The sequence below is a fragment of the Emys orbicularis genome, chromosome 4 (genome assembly GCF_028017835.1).
Source record: "Emys orbicularis isolate rEmyOrb1 chromosome 4, rEmyOrb1.hap1, whole genome shotgun sequence".
In the NCBI taxonomy this organism is placed as follows: domain Eukaryota; kingdom Metazoa; phylum Chordata; order Testudines; family Emydidae; genus Emys; species Emys orbicularis.
In genome coordinates, this window is record NC_088686.1 from 74470979 (window position 1) to 74493473 (window position 22495).

At 41.6% G+C, this 22495-nt stretch overlaps 1 protein-coding gene across 1 annotated transcript in view; it reads left to right on the forward strand.

Moving 5' to 3' along the window:
- The window catches only part of CELF1 (CUGBP Elav-like family member 1), a 57835-nt gene that overhangs the window by 29819 nt on the left and 5521 nt on the right, over window positions 1–22495 (forward strand). The window contains exons 5-12 of the mRNA XM_065403630.1: window positions 4189–4323; window positions 4512–4591; window positions 4909–5070; window positions 6493–6562; window positions 12435–12563; window positions 18462–18572; window positions 18780–18965; window positions 19897–20040. Coding sequence (XP_065259702.1) covers window positions 4189–4323; window positions 4512–4591; window positions 4909–5070; window positions 6493–6562; window positions 12435–12563; window positions 18462–18572; window positions 18780–18965; window positions 19897–20040 — 1017 coding nt within the window. The remainder of the gene's footprint in view (window positions 1–4188; window positions 4324–4511; window positions 4592–4908; window positions 5071–6492; window positions 6563–12434; window positions 12564–18461; window positions 18573–18779; window positions 18966–19896; window positions 20041–22495) is intronic.

A 22495-nucleotide genomic window follows, 5' to 3' on the forward strand; every position in this document is an offset into this window, starting at 1 on the left:
CTGATTTTTCATAGCAGCAAAGCTTGTCACAGAATTGTGCTCCAGAATCTGAGCTTTTGGCTTTTTTTTTCATATATATATATAATGTTTCTGGCCTTTGTGGTTGTGAAGAAAGCCTTGAAAATGTAATGTACTGCAATGATTTCTGCTTGTTTGCAGACAGCCTATTACAATAGCCCCGAGAAACAGGAACTGCTCTGTTCAGCTAAATGGATTGTTAACTTAAAGATGACAATCTGTGGTGTATAATAAACTGAATATGTAAGGACAGCACACAATACAGTGTGACTATACCATAGTAAATAACATGGGGCTACTGTATTGTTATCCATTTTCATATTTAGCTCAATAAAATCATCCATTTAAAAAATTCTCTGAAGCTTGTGCAGAATTTTGAGAATTTCCTCCAGAGTGCAGCAGAACCTTTCTGCAAAATTTAGGTCCAGATCATCGTAGATTACATGGGGGCTTTGTTTAATTCAATCAAATCAAGACCAAATTTCACCAGGATGCTCTGATGGCTAGTTATAGGCCACATTTAAATGCCTCATTGTTTCAGCACTAGAGAGATTCAGAAAAAGGGAGCCGTAATTTCTTTATGAGAAATTAATTTTTTTCTCTCATTTACAAAATCAGCTGAACTTTGTGTGCTCAAACTATCTCTCTCACCCGCAAAGTCACCATCAGGTTAGAGTCCTGTCGGAAAATTGTTTCAGGTCCAAAGGTAAATGTTTCAGAAAGTTATCAGTGTCTAGACATGAGGTGAGAGAGAAAGTTCTGCCATGGATTAGAAACTGTCAAAAAGACAATCAAGGAGTTGGGGATGAATGGTCAATTTTCAAAGTGGCAAAAGGTTAACAGTGGGGTATCTTGAGGTTCCATACTAGGTTTGGTATTGTTTAATATATTTATGGTCTGGAAAGCGGGTAAGCAACGAGCTAGCAAAATTTGTACATGACATAAAAAAATGGCCAGTGTGATGGCAGATAGCTCAACGGTTACTCAGTACACAGTGACAGTGAAGAAAGCAAACAAAATGTTAGGATGCAAAAAGAGTGGGACAGAAGATTATACTAAAAATATAATTAATGCTGTTCAGAATTTTTCTAATGAAATTTTTTTCATCAAAAATGGTCTTTTATTGGAAATTTGGGGTTTTTCAAAATTTTCTGTCTTTAAATGAAAATTTCCAAACTAAAAACAGGTTTGCTTTTTTCAGGAAAACAAAAAAGAATTTTTGAATAAAAACGTTCATGAAAAAATTTGAATACATTAAAAATGGTTCCTTTTCAAAAACTGGAATGAAAATTGTTTTGAACTTTAATAAAAATTTTGCAAAAAAAGTGAACTCTTTTGATTAGCTCTGATTGTGCTCATATGGGATACTACGTTGGATTCTTATCACCTGTCTTTGAAGGGACATTGGCAGAAATAGAGGAGATTTAGGGATGAACCACGAGATTGATTAGAGGTATGGAAAGACTGCTGTATTAAGAAAGAGATTGAAAAGAAGATTGACTGTTAGGAGATGAGGTAAATGAGTGGAAACATGATACAGGTGCATAAAATAAAACATAGTAACAAGAAAGTAAATCGTATTTACCCTCTCTTATAATGCAAGAACAAGGGGACATTTGATAAAACTATAAACCAACAAATTTATAACTGATCAAACAAATAAGGACGTGTCTATGATTTTGGTCTTGGGTTTTTTTGTGGGGCATTCACATAATACATAAATAACCTATGGAGCTCCTGTAATTAGTTATTACTGAGTCCAAGAGCTTAGTAAGAGTCAGAAAAGGAGTAGACAGTTACATAGATAATGAACGCATCTACAGTTACATTAGATAGGATAAGAAACAAAACATAAGGAATATCATACCCTGTTGACTTAGATAGAGCGGTGGTTTTCAGCCTGTGGTCCACAGACCCCAGGGGGGTCTTCAGACTATGTCTGAGATTTCCAAAGGGGTCTGCACCTCCATTTGAAATTTTTTAGGGGTCCACAAATGAAAAAAGCTTGAAAACCACTGGCTTAGATCATAAACCATCCACTAACTGACAAGGTAGGGGAAGTGTCTTCCCCTGGGCAAATTAACTGTCCTCTATAAGAGGACTTACTTATAATTGACCCCAGTTGCGGGGAGGGAATTAGGAAGGACTATATAAACAGGGTTGAGAAGAACTCAGAACAGTCAGGAGCAATGACGGAGTGCTGCTGGAGACAGCCAGGACCCCAGCTGGAGAGCTGGGGCTGAGTTTCTGAGAGAAGCAGTCTGGTAAGCCTCCAAGGAGCAGCCTGAAAGTTTAGAGAGACTACAGACCCAGGATAGAGCACCTGGGTAACTCCATGACTCTAAAGAGGAGAGAGTGGGGGGAACAGCTAGAGAGACTATCTGGAGAAAATTGAAGACAGACCTCAGAAGAGAGGAGCTGTGCCCAGAGAGAGACTGTTTGAAACTTACTCCTGGGGGAATTTGGTCCCCAAAAATATTAAAAATTCTGTGCACAGTATTATTAAAATTCTGTGTATTTTTTTTGTAAAAATAACTATATAATCAAGCTGGTTTCAATTATTTTGGTAATTTATTTAAACTACAATACAATGGACGGAGAATGGGAGTGGGGAGCATTGGAGGAAATCACCAAACCCGCTTTGTCTGATAGTAATGTAGCTAGTATTGACCCTTTACTTCCGGTTATTAGACAACAAAAAATGTAGCCATATGCTCAGTGTTGCATCATAGGCAGCTGAAGAGCAAGTGAGGGCTGGGGACTCAAATTCACAATTTATACTGGCTATTGACCATCTCCAAAAAGGTCAGTAGCAAACAGTTCATGGAGCACATTTTGATAGGATTTTTTTTTTTCAGTCCAAAAATTTAGACCAGTTCTAATCACTAAAGCACCATAAGCATTTATAGGGCCATATTGTTGTTTACAATAAGGCTCCTTTACACCACTCTGGCAATGTAAAAGAGCCTTAAAATTTTTACTCCTGTTTTATACTCCTGGGGGAATTCACTAAGAACAATGGAACAATTCACTAAGCAGGCAGGCTGCTACATTCTGCTCTGCCTGAGGGAATAGAGCCTGCCCCACGCTTACCTCTTCAGAAACACCCCAAAGCCCTGCCCCTTCACGCCGAGCATGCCGAAATAGCAAGTGAGAGGGGCAGAGTGTCTGTCTCTCTCTCACACACACGACTGCTCAACACCCCCACCCCTGTGGTAATTTACGTCTCTACCGTCTGCTCTGGGTGCCCAAACCAACCTGCCTGCACTGCCAGGGAGGGAGTGCATGACCGCTCTTGTGGCTTCCCTTTGCTTCCCCATCAGATGTCATTTTTCTGCAGGGAAACAAAGAAATCTGTGAGGGCCATGAATTCTGCGCAAGCACAGTGACGCAGATTTCCCCCGAGTAGAAACTGTAAAATAGCCAGACCTCAGAGAGGTGGAACTGTGACACCAGCAAGAGTCTGGGAAGAAAGACTGTTTTTAAGTTCTCATGTTAACAAACTAGTGCTTGAGAAGGAGTGCTAATATGTGACTTGTATTGAGAAGTTCCATGGAGGACAGGCACTGCAGAACCACCCAAGACCAGTAGCAGGCATTGCAGAATGAGCGAATACATCTATATCCCCTTCAACCAAGCTCTCTCTGTGGGTAGAGTTCAGTTCAATCCCCCACATTCAAAAGGCTTGGAAGGGAGGAACAAGCATTCAGCACATTATTTATTCATGTAATTAAAATATAAAACACTTGTAGGCTCCTTTCAGCTTCACTAGAAATGTTCTATGTGCATTCTCTTAAATGAGTAAAATCTCATTACTTGGAATAGGTGGGAGTTTGACTGGACAAATCCCTAGAGATTTCTACTGTAGGGAACAATCCCGCACTGCCAAGTGAGGGGGAGAGGGGTTTGACTAAATGAGAACCAATAGTCTTCCTCAATCTAATTGCTGATCCCTTTAACCTCTCTTTCTCTGAGTTGATACTCAGTGCTTTATCACCCTGAGTATCTCTTACTGCAGGAACACTGCTCCTTCAGCCTCTGATTTCAACCACTAGAGTAGCTGGGTAATATGAAGAAGGCCTACTGAAACCATGAGAGCTCTGGAGTTCCCTGCTTGATGTGAGTGCTACGTTACTGTAATGTCAAGGCTTCTTTCCTTTGATTCCTCAGCAGTGGAAGATAGAAAGCTGTTTATTGGGATGATCTCCAAGAAGTGCAATGAAAATGACATCCGGGTGATGTTCTCCTCCTTTGGGCAGATTGAGGAATGCAGGATATTACGGGGCCCAGATGGCCTGAGCCGAGGTAAGCACAAAGCATCCCTGACAGTTCAAGATTTTCCTCTGGACTCTTTCCCCTGCACCTCAAGATCAGATTTCAGCTATATCTGTGATTGGTAGGGTGCTTCAGCCCTGGGGGCATTTTCCTTTGTTTGCCTTCAGTTGTTGAGATGAATCTGGGGGTGAGTTCAATTCTTTCTGCCCTCTCCCCAGGTTGTGCATTTGTGACTTTTACAACAAGAGCCATGGCACAAACAGCAATCAAAGCAATGCACCAAGCACAGACCATGGAGGTAAGATAAAGCTTTTTGGGGGTGTGGGGATAGGCTGCACCACACAGAGATCATAAAGCTTGATGGGTGGGGGGAGAGGGGATCTTTGGAGTCAGAGTTTTCCTGACAGTGGGTCTTGGACTGAAAGATTTATTAAATATTTTAGCAAATAGTAAAAGTCAATACAAACTAGAGTGAAAAGCAGCTGAGATTTTGAACATTTGAGGTAGGAAGGGCAACTTCATATGTACGGGGGGAGAGCACGCCATTCACATAGGTTTGTGCCATATTTATGCAGTTGCTTGGGAGGTTGTAACCATGTGAACTGCTATTTGCAGGGTTGCTCTTCTCCCATCGTGGTGAAATTTGCAGATACGCAGAAGGACAAAGAGCAGAAACGTATTGCTCAGCAACTCCAGCAGCAGATGCAACAGATAAGCGCTGCCTCTGTATGGGGAAACCTGGCTGGTCTGAACACACTTGGACCCCAATACTTAGCAGTGAGTTTCCTGTGTGGGTTCTACCAATCTGCCTATCTAAGATGCTTATATAGGCCTCCTCACCGTACTATTTGAGCATGTCACACTCTTCAATGTATTTATATTCACTACATTCCTGTGAGGGAAGTAATGTTATTCCCCATTTTACAGATGGGGAGCTGAGGCATAGAGATACTGTAACTTGCCCAAAGTCACCTGCTGGGAAGATTTTCTCCTTAGGTTAGCTTCTCTTGAGTACTTTACATGTATGTAATTTCAAGCCCCTTTTCAGTTCTGTCTGCCATCAAAGTTGTTGTATTCATCTCCCATTCTTTCTTCTCCAGCATTTATTACATTACTCTTATTATTTATTTCCAGTGACACTCACAAATGTCTTAGGTGCTGTACAAACAGAAAAGAATGTCTGATCCCTACCCCAAGGAGCTCACAATTTAAAACCCCAACAAACAGGCAGGCAGAGACTAGATGTAGTGAATAGTGGTTCAGCATATATAGCGTTTTATAACAAAAAATGACAAACTAAATTATTCTTCAAGCTGATTGTCACCAATTTTCTCAGTTGTTTGGCTTTGCTGGGTTCAAAGGGGAGGAATGTCTCTCACATCACTGCTCTGGCTCTTGTGTGGGACTTCAAGGGGGTTGGGGGATTCTCCTCATGCGGTTACAGTGTGGGGGGTAGAGAAGGGTGAAATTTTCACCTCGTTCTGGCTGTGATGTATTGCAGGAGGTGGGGGAAATTTCCCTTTATGCTATTGCTTTGGATTTGTTGGAGTGGGGTTTCTTTGTGACAGCACTCTAGCTATGGAGAAAAGGGCAGGAATTCCCCCTAAATGGCACGCTGGCTGTGGCTCAGTCAGTACATGATGGGGATTCCTCTCATGATGGTGCTCTTGCTGTAGCTGAAGAATGTGGAGGGCATTCCCCAAACCCTGGCACTCTGGCTTCAGTGTAATGTCTTTGTGTAGTTGGCAATCACACTGTGCTAGCACTCTAGCTGTAGTGTGGGGCATGAGGGGGGATTCCCTTAGCGGTGGCACTCTGGCTGTGGTACTTAAGGAGGATTCTCCTTACACACACACACCTATGCCAGTCTTTTGGACTGGGTGCATGGATGATGTGGATTCCTTTTGTGCCAGTACTCTGCCCATAGTGTATGGAGAAATCATCATAAGGAAAGCTCTTTGGCTATGGCGTGGTGCGTGAGCATTGGGGATTCCCATTGTGATGGTGCTCTGGCTGTAGTGAATGTGAGGAATTCTTCTTATGCTGGTGCTTTGGCTGTAGCATGATGCATGGGCAATGGGAATTCCCCTTATGGCGGCGCTCTGGCTGTGGTGTGGTGCAGTTTCTCCCAGAAGCAGAGCCAGCCCTCACTCTCACTCTTATTTTGTTTTTTGGTGTAATGTCTAGCTTTATTTGCAGCTCCTTCAGCAGACAGCAGCTGCCTCATCTGGGAACCTGAACACATTGAGCAGTCTCCACCCAATGGGAGGTGAGTGTTTCACCTGAAGGCAGGTTCAATACCAAAATAGAGGAGACACAGTGGTGATCTAGTAGTGAAGGAAGCCAAAGGGCTGCTGACATATCTGCCTCCTTTGTGAAGAGTAGTCCTGAGTTACTCACCACTGCACAGGAGAGAGAGGGATTATGAGGTACTCAGCCCTGCAGTTACAAATCTGCATGCGAGGATGTTCTCCTTTGAGTTTAGTTAGCAATGGTTCCCTGGAAGTTGCGATGTGCTCTCAGGATCCACCCTACCTCTGATGGGCATGTTTTTGAGTAAATGTTTGTCTTCCTTCATGAGCAGAGAGGCAGGGAACTCCAGATTTTCTTGAAAGTAGGGATGTGTCTGAAGCATCACATGCTGAAATAAACACTACTGCATATATTGAATTGATAGAACATTCTCTGAGGCTTTTAATTTAAATTATTTTCTTATAAGAAAGAAATTAAATGGATAAAATGTAGAAAATGCTATTGTAAGAAAGGTGACTTGTAAAAGTGGCCTTTCATTCAGGATATCCGCTACCCATGCATTTGAGTCACCTGTCTGATATCTCTCTGTAGAGCCAATACAGCTACAGAGGAGGGAAATGTCTCATGTTTTAATAAAATGAGCCAAATTCCTCACTGGGGGCTGTAAGCCAGGATCCACACCAATTGCAGCTACTACAGCGGAGTCATAAAGAAGAGTTCTGTGGGGAGCTGAGTCCTAGACCATTTAGGGATTTGTAGATAATGAAAAAGATCTTGAATTGTGATTGAAAGTGGTTCGGCAGCCAGTGCCCTCATGGAAGAAGAAAAATAATGAAAACCAGCTTAGTACCACCAACCACCCTGCCGGATCCTGCAGGCTGGAGGCTACATGTCATAATAAACCATGTTGAAAGCTGTTAATAGATCTATCATTAAATTCAACTGTTAGGAAAGAGAAAGTTATGGTCCCAGCATTGCATAGACATATTAAGCCATTAAAATTATCTCCATATACTGTACAGTCATGCAAAACACTATGTGCATTATGTGAATAGAGGCCAAGTTAACAAAGTGAATTAATTTTGAATGTCCTGATTTGTGTGTGCATACACTTAGCTGTAACACATTAATGAGAAGGAGCTTATGGAAAATAGTATATTGTAGTCCCTTCTGCATCTTGTAGAAAGTTGGACTTAAAGCCAGTATGTCAGTTCTCACCCTAGGGTCTGACTCTAAGGTACAGTCTATCCATTCTAGGTTTTTTCACAGCTCTTAGTTAAAGACATGAACCTGTCAGGTACCAACCTGCACCATCTTGTGGAAGCAAAAAATTACTAGGGCTGTCAAGCAATTACAATTTTTTATCTTGATTAATTGCGCAACTAAAAAAATTAATCGCGATTAATCGCATGATTGTGCTATTAAACAATAATTGAATACCACTTATTTAAATATTTTTGGATGTTTTCTACATTTTCAAATATATTGATTTAAATTACAACACAGAATACAAAGTATACAGTGCTCACTTTATATTTATTTTTGATTACAAGTATTTGCACTGTAAAAAAACAAAAGAAATAGTATTTTTCAATTCACCAAATACAAATACTGTAATGCAATCTCTTTATCATGAAAGTTGAACTTATAAATGTAGAATTAAGTACAAAAAAACTTGAATCCAAAAATAAAACAATGTAAAATTTTAGAGCCTGCAAGTCCACTCAGTCCTACTGCTTGTTCAGCCAATCACTCAGACAAACAAGTTTATTTACATTTTCAGGAGATAATGCTGCCTGCCTCTTATTTACAATGTTACCTGAAAGAGAGAACGGGTGTTCTGATGGCACTGTTGTAGCCGGCGTCACAAGATATTTATGTGCCAGATGCGCTAAAGATTCATTTGTCCCTTCATGCTTCAACCACCATTCGAGTGGACATGCGTCCATGCTGATGATGGGTTCTGCTCAATAACCATTCAAAGCAGTGTGGACCGACAGGTGTTCATTTTCATTATCTGAGTCAGATGCCACCAGCAGAAGGTTGATTTTCTTTTTTGGTGGTTCGGGTTCTATAGTTTCCGCATCGAAGTGTTGCTCCTTTAAGACTTCTGAAAGCATGCTTTACAACTCGTCCCTCTTAGATTTTGGAAGGCACTTCAGAATCTTAAGCCTTGGGTCGAGTGCTGTAGCTATTTTGAGAAATCTCACACTGGTATCTTCTTAACGTTTTGTCAAAGCTGCTGTGAAAGTATTCTTAAAACGAACATGTGCTGGGTCATCATCCGAGGCCGCTATAACATGAAATATATGGCAGCATGCAGGTAAAACTGAGCAGGAGACATACAGTTCTCCCCCAAGGAGTTCAGTCACAAATTTAATTAATGCATTATTTTTTTTAACAAGCATGATCAGCATGGACATCTGGAATGGTGGCCGAAACATGAAGGGGCATACAAATGTTTAGCATATCTGGCACATAAATACCTTGCAACGCCAGCTACAAAAGTGCCATGCGAACGGCTGTTCTCACTTTCAGGTGACATTTTAAATAAGAAGCCGGCAGCAGTATCACCCATAAATGTAAACAAACTTATTTGTCTTAGCAATTGGCTGAACAAGAAATAGGACTGAGTGGACTTGTAGGCTCTAAAGTTTTACATTGTTTTGTTTTTGAGTGCAGTTATGTAACAAAAAAATGTACATTTGTAAGTTATAGTTTCACAATAGAGATTGCACTGTAGTACTTGTATAAGGTGAATTGAAAAATATTTTTTTTTTTGTTTATCATTTTTACAGTGCAAGTATTTGTAATAAAAATAATATAAAGTGAGCACTGTACACTTTGTATTTTGTGTTTCAATAGAAATCAATATATTTGAAAATGTAGAAAACATCCAAAATATTTATAAACTTTAATTGGTATTCTATTGTTTAACTGTGCAATTAATCACGATTAATTTTTTTTTAGTTAATCGCATGAGTTTACTGCGATTCATCGACAGCCCTAGAAATTACCTGATCAGCTTAACTAATATTCTCTTTCCTCCTTCCCCACTTCCTCTCAGGGTCTGGGATCCTAGATCCAGTGTTAGGGCTTTCTCCCAGTGAAGTATCCCCAGAGCTTGAGAGGAGACAGTCCTCAAAGAATAGAGTGGAAGTTTGGCTTTGAGTGAGTGCAGCTAAAGGAAATGTTGAGAAGGTCTCTTGTGTATAAACCCTGTACCTGAACTGTTTTACTTTTATTTTAATAGTTTATAGTGTGCCCATTGCCACTGTGTGACATGCCGGGATGCAAACATCTATTTAGAATTGCCCACAGTTGGCAGCAGATCCTTCACTCTATTAACCATCCAAGAAACAAGAACAGAGAAAGAAAATGCCTTGGTTTAGACCAGTAGTTCTAAACTGTGGTCTGCAGAGCACATGCTGTTGGTCACTGATGCTGATTAGAAGCAGGTCAAAATGAGGAGGAGCCACCCTAGCTGCCCATAAAAATTGCCATCATAGCCTCTCAATCCCACAGCATCCATGTGGCAAAGAAATGAAGTGGATTTGTGCAACTGGGAATGGGAGTGGTGTGTCCAGAAGATTCTTTGTCTAGTAAATTATGGTCCATATTATTAAAAAAGTCTGAGAACCTCTGTTTTAGATATATCTGGCAAAGGTGTAGCTGAAACAAGGAGCCTTGCTTCATGCACTGAAAGCAGATTCCCCAGTTTGGGGCCCTTCATTCAGAATGCGCAGTCCTCCCTGTACACTTCAACGGAGATTATCTTCAGAAGGGTAGATAATCAGGTAGACAAGTCCCAAATTATATCCAGACTCATTCCAAACCCCTAATCATTTCAGTTGCCCTTCTCTGAACCTTTTCTAATGCCAGTATATCTTTTTTGAGATGAGGAGACCACATCTGTACGCAGTATTCAAGATGTGGGCATACCATGGATTTATATAAGGGCAATAAGATATTCTCCGTCTTATTCTCTATCTCTTTTTTAATGATTCCTAACATTCTGTTTGCTTTTTTGACTGACGCTGCACACTGTGTGGACGTCTTCAGAGAACTATCCACGATCACTCCTGACTAGTTGTAGCTAAATTAGCCCCCATCATATTGTATGTACAGTTGGGGTTATTTTTTCCAAAGTGCATTACTTTACCACATTTATCCACATTAAATTTCATTTGCCATTTTGTTGCCCAATCACTTAGTTTTGTGAGATCTTTTTGAAATTCTTCACGGTCTGCTTTGGTCTTAACTATCTTGAGCAGTTTAGTGTCGTCTGCAAACTTTGCCACCTCACTGTTTACCCCTTTCTCCAGATAGTTTATGAATAAGTTGAATAGGATTGGTCCTAGGACTGACCCTTGGGGAACACCACTAGTTACCCCTCTCCATTCTGAAAATTTACCATTTATTCCTACCCTTTGTTCCCTGTCTTTTAACCAGTTCTCAATCCATGAAAGGATGTTCCCTCTAATCCCATGACAACTTAATTTACATAAGAGCCTTTGGTGAGGGACCTTGTCAAAGGCTTTCTGGAAATCTAAGTACACTATGTCCATTGGATCCCCCTTGTCCACATGTTTGTTGACCCCTTCAAAGAACTCTAATAGATTAGTAAGACATGATTTCCCTTTACAGAAACCATGTTGACTTTTGCCCAGCAATTTACATTCTTCTATGTGTCTGACAATTTTATTCTTTACTATTGTTTCAACTAATTTGCCCGGTACTGACGTTAGACTTAACGGTTTGTAATTGCCAGGATCACCTCTAGAGCCCTTTTAAAATATTGGCGTTACATTAGCTATCTTCCAGTCATTGGGTACAGAAGCTGATTTAAACGATAGGTTACAAACCATACCTAATAGTTCCACAATTTCACATTTGAGTTCTTTCAGAACTCTTGGGTGAATGCCATCTGGTAATTACAATGTAAATGGGACAAACTGCTTAGAACCTATCCTCAAGAAATACAAGTGATCAGGAGGATAATTGATGTGTATGTCACGTTTGTTCTATGTGCACTTTTTTTAAAGATGTTTATATATTTGTATTTAAAAAAACAACTTAAACTGAGTTCTTTGGGGCAAGGAGTATGTGTTACCATGTACTTGCACAGCACTCAGCACAATGAGGCACCAAACCTGACTCCGGCATCTGAGTGCAAGTGTAAGACAAACAAGAACATAACTTAGTTTTATATTCATTTGGGTTTTGGGAATGAGTTACTTGGGGTTGACACGAGGGGAGAGGAAGGGATTGGAGGAGTAGGTAAAAGTAGATGGGAGGAAGAAACGAGGGTGAGAAGCAAAATATATAGGGAAATTTGGATTGGGCACCTGAGGGATTAGTGTAGTAGAAACGGGGCGAGATGAAGGGAGAGTAGCAAGCAGTGACAATACAGCAGTTATGCCAGTGTTGCGTGAATGATTTATGTCTGGAGACTCAGCAGACTCTCCTGGCTGCTGCTGTTACTATGTGGAGTGTGTGTAGGGAGGTCACTGGTCCCAGGCAGGTTCCTTTGGGCCTGGGGGTTAGGTACAGGTGGGCCGGAAGGCCCTGACTTACCTGTTGCACCCTTGGCTGTAGCTGATGCGCTGGCTCTTCTGGGGAAAGAGCCCTGATTGTCTGGGAATTTCTATAGTGAATTGTGAACCATGGGGTTGTGACCCACTGGGATTCATGAACAGGTCCAGAGGGATCATGATCTGCTTCCTTTATGGCTAGATGGGAACTTTTTATCTGTTGTAACAAGATGGCATAGCTCCTCCCAGCTGCCATTGTTCCCCATGCAGAGTGGGGTAGGCTGCTGGTCCAATTTGCTTGAATGGACAATATCATCAGAGCAGAAATCCTGTGCATTCTTTAATGTGTTGCAGGGTTGAATGCGATGCAGTTACAGAACCTGGCTGCATTAGCAGCTGCAGCCACTGCAGCTCAGAACACACCAAGTGGCACCGCTGCACTCACTTCTTCCAGCAGTCCCCTAAGTGTGCTCACCAGTTCAGGTAAGAAGGCCATTTGTTGCATAGTGCATTATTGCATGGCTTAGGTCAGCTCGGGAGTCCTTTTATGCCACCCTTTCTCTCTCAGTCCATAGTTAATGCTCTGTGTATTCTTCCGTGGGTAGGCAGTTGTAACCAGTAGAAATGGTCTTTTTGCTCACCTGTCCAATGTGGTTCTCTAGTATTTGTTAAGCTAGGTATACTTTTGCCAGCAAATGCTTTTGTGTGAAGAGGTTATTTTCTCCAGGGGCTTACTTTAATCTTGAGTAAAAGGAAGTGTTGGGATTGCCATAAAACAGGAAGTCAGCACCTCTCTAGTCATTGCTAGTATATGCAGGTCACATGGTCCATCACTACTCAAGCAGCATTTTAGGCAGATGCTGTAGAGTTTTTGGCCTCTCCCAAGTTTTCTGACGATAGACACGCCTTTGAACATGGAATAGCACACATGTATGCAAGAAAATTCACACACAGCTTTATCTTCATTAAAGCCTGAGGAGCAATCACAGTTTCCTCTAAAACTAACATAGCTCTAATTTCCAGTATGTTTTGTTGAGTGGCTAGGGAGAGGAGTCTCATACAGCTGCTCATGCAGGTGTGCAAATACAGAAAAAGTTATTTTGTTCTCCTTACCCTTTTTTTATTCTTTCCGATATCTTTATTATGGGTGTAATACCAGGGAGATTAGAACATCTAACATCTCCTTAAGCACTGTCTTGCTGATTTCTTGTTAAGTGTGATTATCTAGACATCCAAATTAACAAAGATAACAAATGGCAAAGCAAAAACATACACTCAAACTAGATTATATGAGCCAAGCTCTATTTTAGTACCAGTGTAAGCCAAAATTTTGCCTGGGCCAGCTGCTTCTGCCTACTCTAAACTACTGACACAGGAAAAGAAAGAGGTCCCTTTATTTATAGAGCCCATTTCTTGCTTTGGATTGTCATGATTTCAACCACTGTTGACCATCATTAATATTCATAGGGTTAGGGAGAGGACTGTACTTTACTGGTCTCTAGCAGAGTTTTTCTTTTCATGGAAAGGCCTAATTGCTCATCCAGCTCTAATATACAATCTATAGAGATAACAACCTTACCTCTGTCTGCCAGACCAATCTACTGCTGTACTGATTCAGATACATACTGCTCAGCAGGCCCAGATGGCTAGTGTTGGAGAAGGAGACTTATGGGAACTTTGGTTGGGAAACCTCATGTTGCAGGGTCAGAAGTTAAATTGTGGACCTTTGGTTTTGATTTAAATCAGAAGGCTTCCCCTATCTATGGAAGTCCCTAAGGAAGATTCAAGCTCAGAGGGCCTTCAAGAGAACGCCTCTTGTCAGAGAAGTTGTCCCTCATAATTTTTTTTACTGAGAAGTGTGGTTCACCAAAATTGACAGTTACTCTTTTAGTTACTTTGGCTGCCTGTCAGATTACCCTATAGTAAAAATGTTTACCCTAAAATCTATCTCAAAGAGTTTAGGCTATAGAAGAGAAGAGAGAGAGAATTCCCAAGGCCCTCTGCTTCAGTCCCTCCCTAGATAAAAACATGTTAGTGAGCATAGTCTAAGAACATAGATATTTCCTTGCACTGAAGGGGAGTAGTTGTACTCTCTCAAGATCAACCCATTTGAGATGCCAAAATGAGATTACACACACAACAGATTGTGCGGATGTTCAAAATATGATCTCACAGGCTCTGTTGGGCTAGTCAGGTTTGGTTCTTACTCAGTAAGATTTAAAGTTGGGTGTGTATATATACACACAGCTAAGCCCTGACTCCCAGAGTTGTGAGGATGTCAGAATTTAAGCTTTCATTAAAAACATGTTTCCAAACTTCACGTGTAGAGGAAGAAAAAACTTGAATGTGACCCTAGTGTAACTGGTACAGTGGTGTTTGTGTGACTCTGCAGACAGCCTCCATCCAGCAGAGCGGAGCAGTAGCCGTCCTTGGCCCCATATCTACCACCAGAATAGAAGCTGGTCTTTGCTGCTTAATGGGACTAGGCTGTAGGGTTTCAATGCCACACTGGGCTCTCTAGAATTGGCTTCCCCTCAGTGGAGCTTAGATGTTCTGCAGGAATATCATCCACTTGATGAGGCTCAGATGCATCCCAGGGCTCTGCTCCTGTCCTTTGACCTTTTCCATGGGTCATATTGGAAGGAAAAAATAGTGGTTTTCTCTCAAGTGCCATCCACTCCTGGTGCCAAAATGAGATGGTCCCACTCAGAGGAGATTGTGCAGATCTCTGATTCTCCTTATCCTTTCTTCTGTGCTTTAATAGCATACAGTATAACTAGGGTGACCAGACAGCAAATATGAAAAATCGGGACGGAGTGGGGGTAAATATAAGAAAAAGAACCAAAAATCGGGACTGTCCCTATAAAATCGGGACATCTGGTCACCCTAAGTATAACCTCAGAGTTACGAATTGGCCAGTCAAACACACACCTCATTTGGAACCGGAAGTACACAATCAGGCAGCAGCAGAGATGGAAAAAAAAGGGGGCAAATAGAATAGAGTACTGTGTTAAACATAAACTGCTAAAAGAAAAAAGGGAAGGCAGCATTTTTCTTCTATATAGTAAAGTTTCAAAGCTGTATAAAGTCAATGTTCAGTTGTAAACTTTTGAAAGAATGTTTTGTTCAGAGTTATGAACATTTCAGTTACAAACAACCTCCATTCCCAAGGTGTTCGTAACTCTTGAGGTTCTACTGTAATATAGTTAAATGTTGATATTTAAACGATCATTGTTGGACATCTGAGTGACCATCCCAAGGAGATGTATAGGGCAATTCACATCTCTTAAAGCTATTGTTTCAGGCTCTCTGCAGTCTCAGGCAGACATTACTGCATCAATTACACTTGCTTCATGTTTTCAGGGATTTCTGCATAACTGCAAAGGCTAAAGACCTTAAAAAATTACAGTTGTGATTCTGGAGAACAAGATAGCAGTGCCAAGAAGATTGTTGGGATTGTTGACCTGGCAAAATCTGGCTCAATTTTAATCCTGTGCTGTACTGTGCTTATATGCCATTTACTGTCATTCTTTTGAAAAAAGCAGAAGTAAAGCCCTATAAACAACATTCAATGTCATGGTATGTCTCCTCACAATTAATCACAGAACTTTGAGTCTTGACACCACTGGCATATCAGTTAGTTGATCTCCAGTATTATCTCCTCCTTTTTTTTACTTGCATTTGTCACTGGAAGGGTCTTTGAGAAGATCACCTGTGGTGAGTTCAGTGGGAGGATTACCTACAACCTTGCCACTACAGGCTGTGATCTCTTCAGATCCTACAAGCTAAGTGGAATGAGGCCTAGTTAGTGTTACTTGTTAGCCTGTAAGCCTTTTGGGGCAGGGACTGTCTGTTATATGTTTACACAGTACATAGCACAATGGAGCTGGGGCCTCTAGGCACTACTGCAATACAAATAGTAAGTATAATAGTAAAACCTAAATAGTGTTAGTGATTTTCACACCTCTCAGGCCATGCTAGTCTCTTATTTAGAGCCCTTTCCTGGCTCCCCTTTTTCCATGTTAAATTCAAGCTCATGGTCCTCACTTTGAAGCTGTGCACAACACCACTCCTCTCTACATCTCTGCTCACATTTCTCCCTAATTCTGTTCCACTGCTCCCTGCCTTCACCCTGGCCTTGTTTATGTGAGAAATATACACTGATTTAATTTAAATTTGTTTTTACCATCAGTTTAGTTGAACCAGTGCAAACCCCCGTGTAGGCTCACTTATCTCAGTTTGAGGGATTATTTTGATTTAGCTTAAACAGATCCTAATTGACTATGCTAAACTGAAATAAGTGTCCACCCAACCTTTTGCACTCAAATTGGTTTAAAATTACACCTTAAATTAAACTGGTGCTGTTTTTTTTATATAGACAAGGCATCCATTCCCTTCTCTCATGTCTGTTCCCTCCGTATCCTTCTCCACTCTTGGCTTCATTCCTTTTTTTGTGCTACTCCTTGTTCTTGAAATAATCTCTTTCTTGTGCTCCAAATGACTTTGTTCAGATCCTGCCTTGTGGCGCATTCTTCTACAAAGCTTTTAAGTAGTTAACCATTGTAGAAGTAAATCTCATTTTAGACACGACACAACAATTAGCACCATTTCTGAACTTGGACCTTCGTCTAGCCAACTGGTATGTCGTCTGTTTTGTCTGTCAACTTGTGGAACAGATCATAACATTCTCTCTGCATTGTATAGTGCTAACCATACTAGCTTTGCTCAAATAATAATGATCTGTTAGGTGGCCCTCTTCCCTCCGAGTCAGTATGGAAATAGTAACCCAGCTTAGCATTATGGAAGGGATACTGTTGTTGGATTCTTTTAGTTGAGATGTAAACCTGAGGTTCTGACTAGACTCCAAAGGTTCTCTGGAACTTTTTATAACGAGTAGTCTTGTTGACCAGGTATCATAGCTAAAATGAAATCCAGATTTTAAAATTCTGGTCTCCTTTGTTCCCCTATAGTTTTTATTGGCTACAGGATTCCTTATTTCTGCCCTAAAATGTTTTGTAACTTTGCTGTACCCTATTAAATAGCTAATATACCACCCCAGAAGTGGCTAAGTGTCAGATGACAGGTGAAATTATTAATGTATAAATTGTGTAGAATAGATTTGGATGAAAAATAGTGACGACAATTACGAAATATTTTTTCAAAAATTTGAAAAACTTCAACCAGCTTTAATGGTATGTAAACCACATTGAGAACATTTTGGCTGAGGTGCAATAGAAACATAAGAGATTAACTGAGTAGAATATGCTAAAATGTCCCAGCACTTATCGCTCACTGATGCTTGTCAGCCTGTGTACGCTTGTGATCTGTCGCATCCAAAAAGGTGGCTCTGAGATGCCTCTATAATAACAGGGAATGATTCCTCTTTCTCACCAGTGCTGAGACCTGTACAGATGACCTATGGTTTGAACCTCTATTCCCCTGGAAATATCTCTCTTTTCAGAAACTACTGACCTGAAAGAGACAGGGTGCTTCCTATCAGCTGCCCTATCCAGTTTGTTGTGACTAACTCTATCTGTTGTTGAACTGGGTTCAGTGTGGACTGTGAGTGTGTTAGAGACCACGCCTGATTAATAAATAATCTGTTTGATTCTTTGCTAAAAAGGACAATTAGCAATCACACTCTTGTGATGGAGGAGGATAACGTTTGTGTTGGAGATGTTTGTTCTCTGACTTGGCCCTGACCTCAGCCCCAGCTGCTGCAGCAGGAATTCCATAGTGGAAAATGATTTCAGTTGCCAGAATAGATTCTAGGCATCTGTTCTCTGTGCTCTATCTGTAAGGGAAAACCTTGTGTTCAGTCTGACTGGAGCCTTCTTTAATCTCTCCAGGATCTCTCTCATCTTGCATGTGATTGATAGTAATACAGTCTCGGATACTTATTTTATTCCACATTGCAGCACTACTGATTTTTATATTATTCGGGTGGAGACCCCAGCTGGTTATCATGCTTTGGTTGCATCCAGGCCTGGCTTAGATACTCTGCAGTGAATGTATTATTAACTAGGTTGTTGTTATTTTATATTAAGTAGCATCCAAAGTGTGCTGGGTACTGTGCACACACAGACACAGTCCCTGTCCCTGTCCCCAAAGAGCTCTTGCTATGAAAAGACAAAAACAGTTAAAAGATGCGGGAAAGGGATTCCTCCTACATGCACGTCAGTCAGTGGGTTGCTTGGCCATAGCTTGTTAGTTCGTTTTTTAATGTAAACTATCCTCAACTGCCCTGCTCTAGTCATTATTGGTTGACTAGTTACTTGTTACTAGTTACTAGCATTGCAGTAAAAATGGGTTAACAAGGGATTTGAATGATAAAGGGCAGAAGTTATTGTTTGGTGTTTAATTCTCTAATTTTAATAGCAGGGTCCTCACCTAGCTCGAGTAGCAGCTCCTCTGTTAACCCAATGGCCTCTCTTGGAGCGCTGCAGACGTTAGCAGGTGCTACAGCAGGCCTCAATGTCAGCTCTTTAGCAGGTAAGCTCTGTGTAGTGAGGGGAGGGGAAAATGACTAATTATAATTCCTATAGTTGTGCCACTGCTTCCTGGATAAGCTATTCTGTTTATCCCTGCCTGTTCTCCGTTGCTTGTTTCTGACAGCAGTGAAGTGTATTGAAAGTTGACTAGCATCGGCTCAGACACACCACTCAATTATTAAATCTTCATTTCACTTTTCTTGCATAGGGATGGCAGCCTTAAATGGTGGACTTGGCAGCGGTGGCCTCTCAAATGGCACGGGTAGCACAATGGAGGCCCTCACTCAGGCGTACTCTGGGATTCAGCAATATGCTGCTGCCGCATTGCCCACTCTCTACAACCAGAGTCTGTTAACACAACAGAGTATTGGTGCAGCAGGAAGTCAAAAAGAAGGTAGGTGGGAGGTTATGCAGAGGACTTGAGTGCTTGAGTGGGGGTTTGAGGAAGAGTAAGCCTTGAGCCTTATACACATATCACATGCACAGCATTTGCCTTCCTAGAATCACAGAAGCTAGAGTGAGAATTCTCTTATAGTTCCTCCATTCGGGGAGACCACTGCAGAATTGTTCCATATAGTTGATTTCTCTGGTGCTTTGTTCAGTTTTAATCATTCCTTTGGGGGGAGGTGTCGCCACAGCCTGATACGTGTCACTATCAGGGATATTTATTTTCTTAATTTCATTTTATTACTTGAATTTCTTCCTTTTGTTACCACCCTGAATAGTCCCTGTCGCTGGTATTTTGACACTTCAGATACTGGATTAATTTAGCATGTAGAGTGAAAGACTGTGAAAGAATGAGGACTATGGGACTGTGATGTGGGCAGCAGGTGGAATGAGGAGGAGGATTGACTCAGAGGCAAGGAACAGGACCTGAGAGTTTTAGGCCATTGCCAATATACAGGATATCAGGAGCATTTTAGTCTTTATATTCAATTTGGCTGGTTTCCTCATGCTGGAGACTTGGCATAAGTACCTGTTTTGTTTTAGTCAGCACCCTGGGCTGATTCATACCCATAGGTCTCCCATGCAGCAGCAAACAAGATCTGTGGTGCTGAGCCAATGTTGACTTCAGTGTGATGCAGAAAGTATAGTAATTAGAGAAAAGACGGTGGGGAAGGAGCTAAAATCACTTTAATATTTGATCCCAGCAACAGACCATGTTGCTTTATTTTGAAATCAAAATGGTCCTGTCTACTGCTTTCTTGGGGAAGAGAGGGCAAAGTTAATTATATTGAATGGCTCTTGGTCTCTGCTTTGAGATTAGGGCCCAACCTCCCATGCTTTTGCTGAATTTGTGTTTCTAATCGATGGATGTTTTGAAGGTCCAGAGGGAGCCAATCTGTTCATCTACCACCTCCCCCAGGAGTTTGGGGACCAGGACCTGCTGCAGATGTTCATGCCATTTGGGAATGTCGTCTCCGCCAAGGTTTTCATTGACAAGCAGACCAATCTAAGCAAGTGTTTTGGTATGTTGGTTCCAGTCACTGTCAGTAGCAGGGGGTGAAGAATGATAAGATATATCACTACCATTCTCTGGGAGAAAATAAGTTAGGTGGAAGTTTTCATGGAGGGATGGCGGACAGTTGCATACAGTGGTCAGATAGGCAGAGGTATTTTTCTTTATTCTTTGACCTCAGTAGTCAGTCTGTCTAGGAAAGCCCTGGCCTTCAGACCCCACTAGCCTGAGGTGGTGATGGAATAATGTGGGTGTGGGCAACTCTTATAGTTAGGACCCTACCAATTTCACGGCTGTGAAAAAACATGTCATGGAATGTGAAATAAGTCCTTCCCCGTGAAATCTGAACTCCCCCTTGCGGCTGGGAGTGCCCCTGTTAAGGGGCTCCTAGCTGCAACTCCCGGCTGGGGGGATGGAGAGGACTTGTCCTTCCCCTCCATGGCCACTCTTGCTCTCAGGAGAAGATCAGACCCACCTCCGAGTGCCTCCCCCTGCTGCAGAAAGCTCTAGCCCCGGAGGTTCCTTCAGCTGGCGGAGACTTGTGGAGGTGGGTCCAATATCGCCTTGTTCCTGGGAGCTCCCCAGCTGGGGGGCTCCTAGCTGCACCTCCCTGCTTGGTTGGGAAGGAACAGGACTTGTCTTTCCCTTGCATGGCAGCTGGGGGCGGGGGTGAGATCAGACCCACCTCCGAGTGCCTCCCCTTACTCCTGAAAGCACCCCCAACCAGGGAGATCCCAGCTGTAAGTCCCTGCTGGACTGGGGAGATACAGGACTTGTCCTTCCCTTGCATGGCAGCTCTGAGAAGGGCGTGGGGGAGATCAAACCCACTTCTGGGAACCTTTACGTTTGGGACCCCCATGGTTACAATACTGTGAAATTTCAGATGTAGACACCTGAAACATGAAATTGACCTATTTTAAAACCTTCTGGCAGTGAAATTGATCAAAATGGACTGTGAATTTGGTAGGGCCCTACTTATAGTAGAGTCCTCAATCCTGTTATTTACTGGGCCTCCTTTGCATATTGGGATAACTGTAGCTGATCCTACTGGTGCAAATGACAGATTGTTCCTCATAGTCTCTTCTCTAGTGCTTTGTCCAGTCTAGTTTTGAGCAAGTGATGTGCGTTACTTCATTTCCATTAAGAGATTATTTCACAGCCTAATTCAGTTCACCATCTGGAAGGTTTTCCTGATATTCACCTTGAATTTTCCTTTTTTTAAATTTGATCCCATTACTCCTAGTTATGCCACAAGGTACTGCCCTAAATAATTCATCATCATTAGTGTTTACACCTTGAAAAATCTGCAGACTGTTGTTATGGTACCATCCTGACTGTTATTGGTTAGCCAAGCAATAGTGGATTCTACTCACGTCCATTATTAAGGTTGCAATATAGCTTCCATTATAATTTCTTGTCTTATCAAACATATCTTTGTGAAACATTCATCTCATACTGAAATTACCAATACTTGGTCTCTGTCTGAAGGGGATATTTTTAAATTTCAGCCAAACTCCTTAAAGCTTTAATTGAGATGGAACCACTTTTCCATGGGGGGAGGGATAGCTCAGTGGTTTGAGCATTGGCCTGCTAAACCCAGGGTTGTGAGTTCAATCCTTGAGGGGGCCATTTAGGGATCTGGGGCAAAAATCTGTCTGGGGCTTGGTCCTGCTTTGAGCAGGGGGTTGGACTAGATGACCTCCTGAGGTCCCTTCCAACCCTAATAGTCTATGATTCTATGATTCCTATGTAGAAGGTGGCAAAGAATCTGGTCCTTTGGAAAATCCTGATTTTGAACAGAACTGCAAGATAAGTGGTTGAAGTTCGAAGTGTGGGGAAAAGCCTTCCCTCAGAATTTGCTGCAGCTTAGATTTGGAAGAAAATATTATCGCTTCTTAGCAGATGATATTGAGCATGCTTAAGTCTACATAGAACATAATAGAGCCTTGCTCATTTTGTGGCATCGCTGCATGTTCTCTATGCCTGTCCTGAGCAGGGCCCTGGGAAAATCTGCAGAGATTGTGAACATCTCACTGAAATATGCACAGCAAAATTCTTTCAGATCCTGCCTTAATAATAGAGACTAGAGCAGTGTGAGTGTGAAAAAAGTTTAATGGATGTTGCAGTCTCAAGGTGTTTCTACAACAATCTACATACACTGCTTTTTCATCCAGCCCTCCAGCGTAAACAAATGTGATGCTCCCCTGTTAACTCAACTTGCAAAATACTTCCTCCAATCAAATAAATAGCAGCAGCAAAGGAGGCAATTTATTTTGTGGCTTTTTTTATACCATGCCAATCACTCTGATATCTGGGTATTGCCTAATTTCAATTGTATGAAGTCTAACACTATTAAGCAAAGCTGTTTAGTATTTTCTGTTTTTCTTAAAAAACAACCCTGCAGTTATGCAAATTTGAGCTTGCAGTGTTAAAATAATAAAGCCAGGAAATACTAAGGTTAAGAT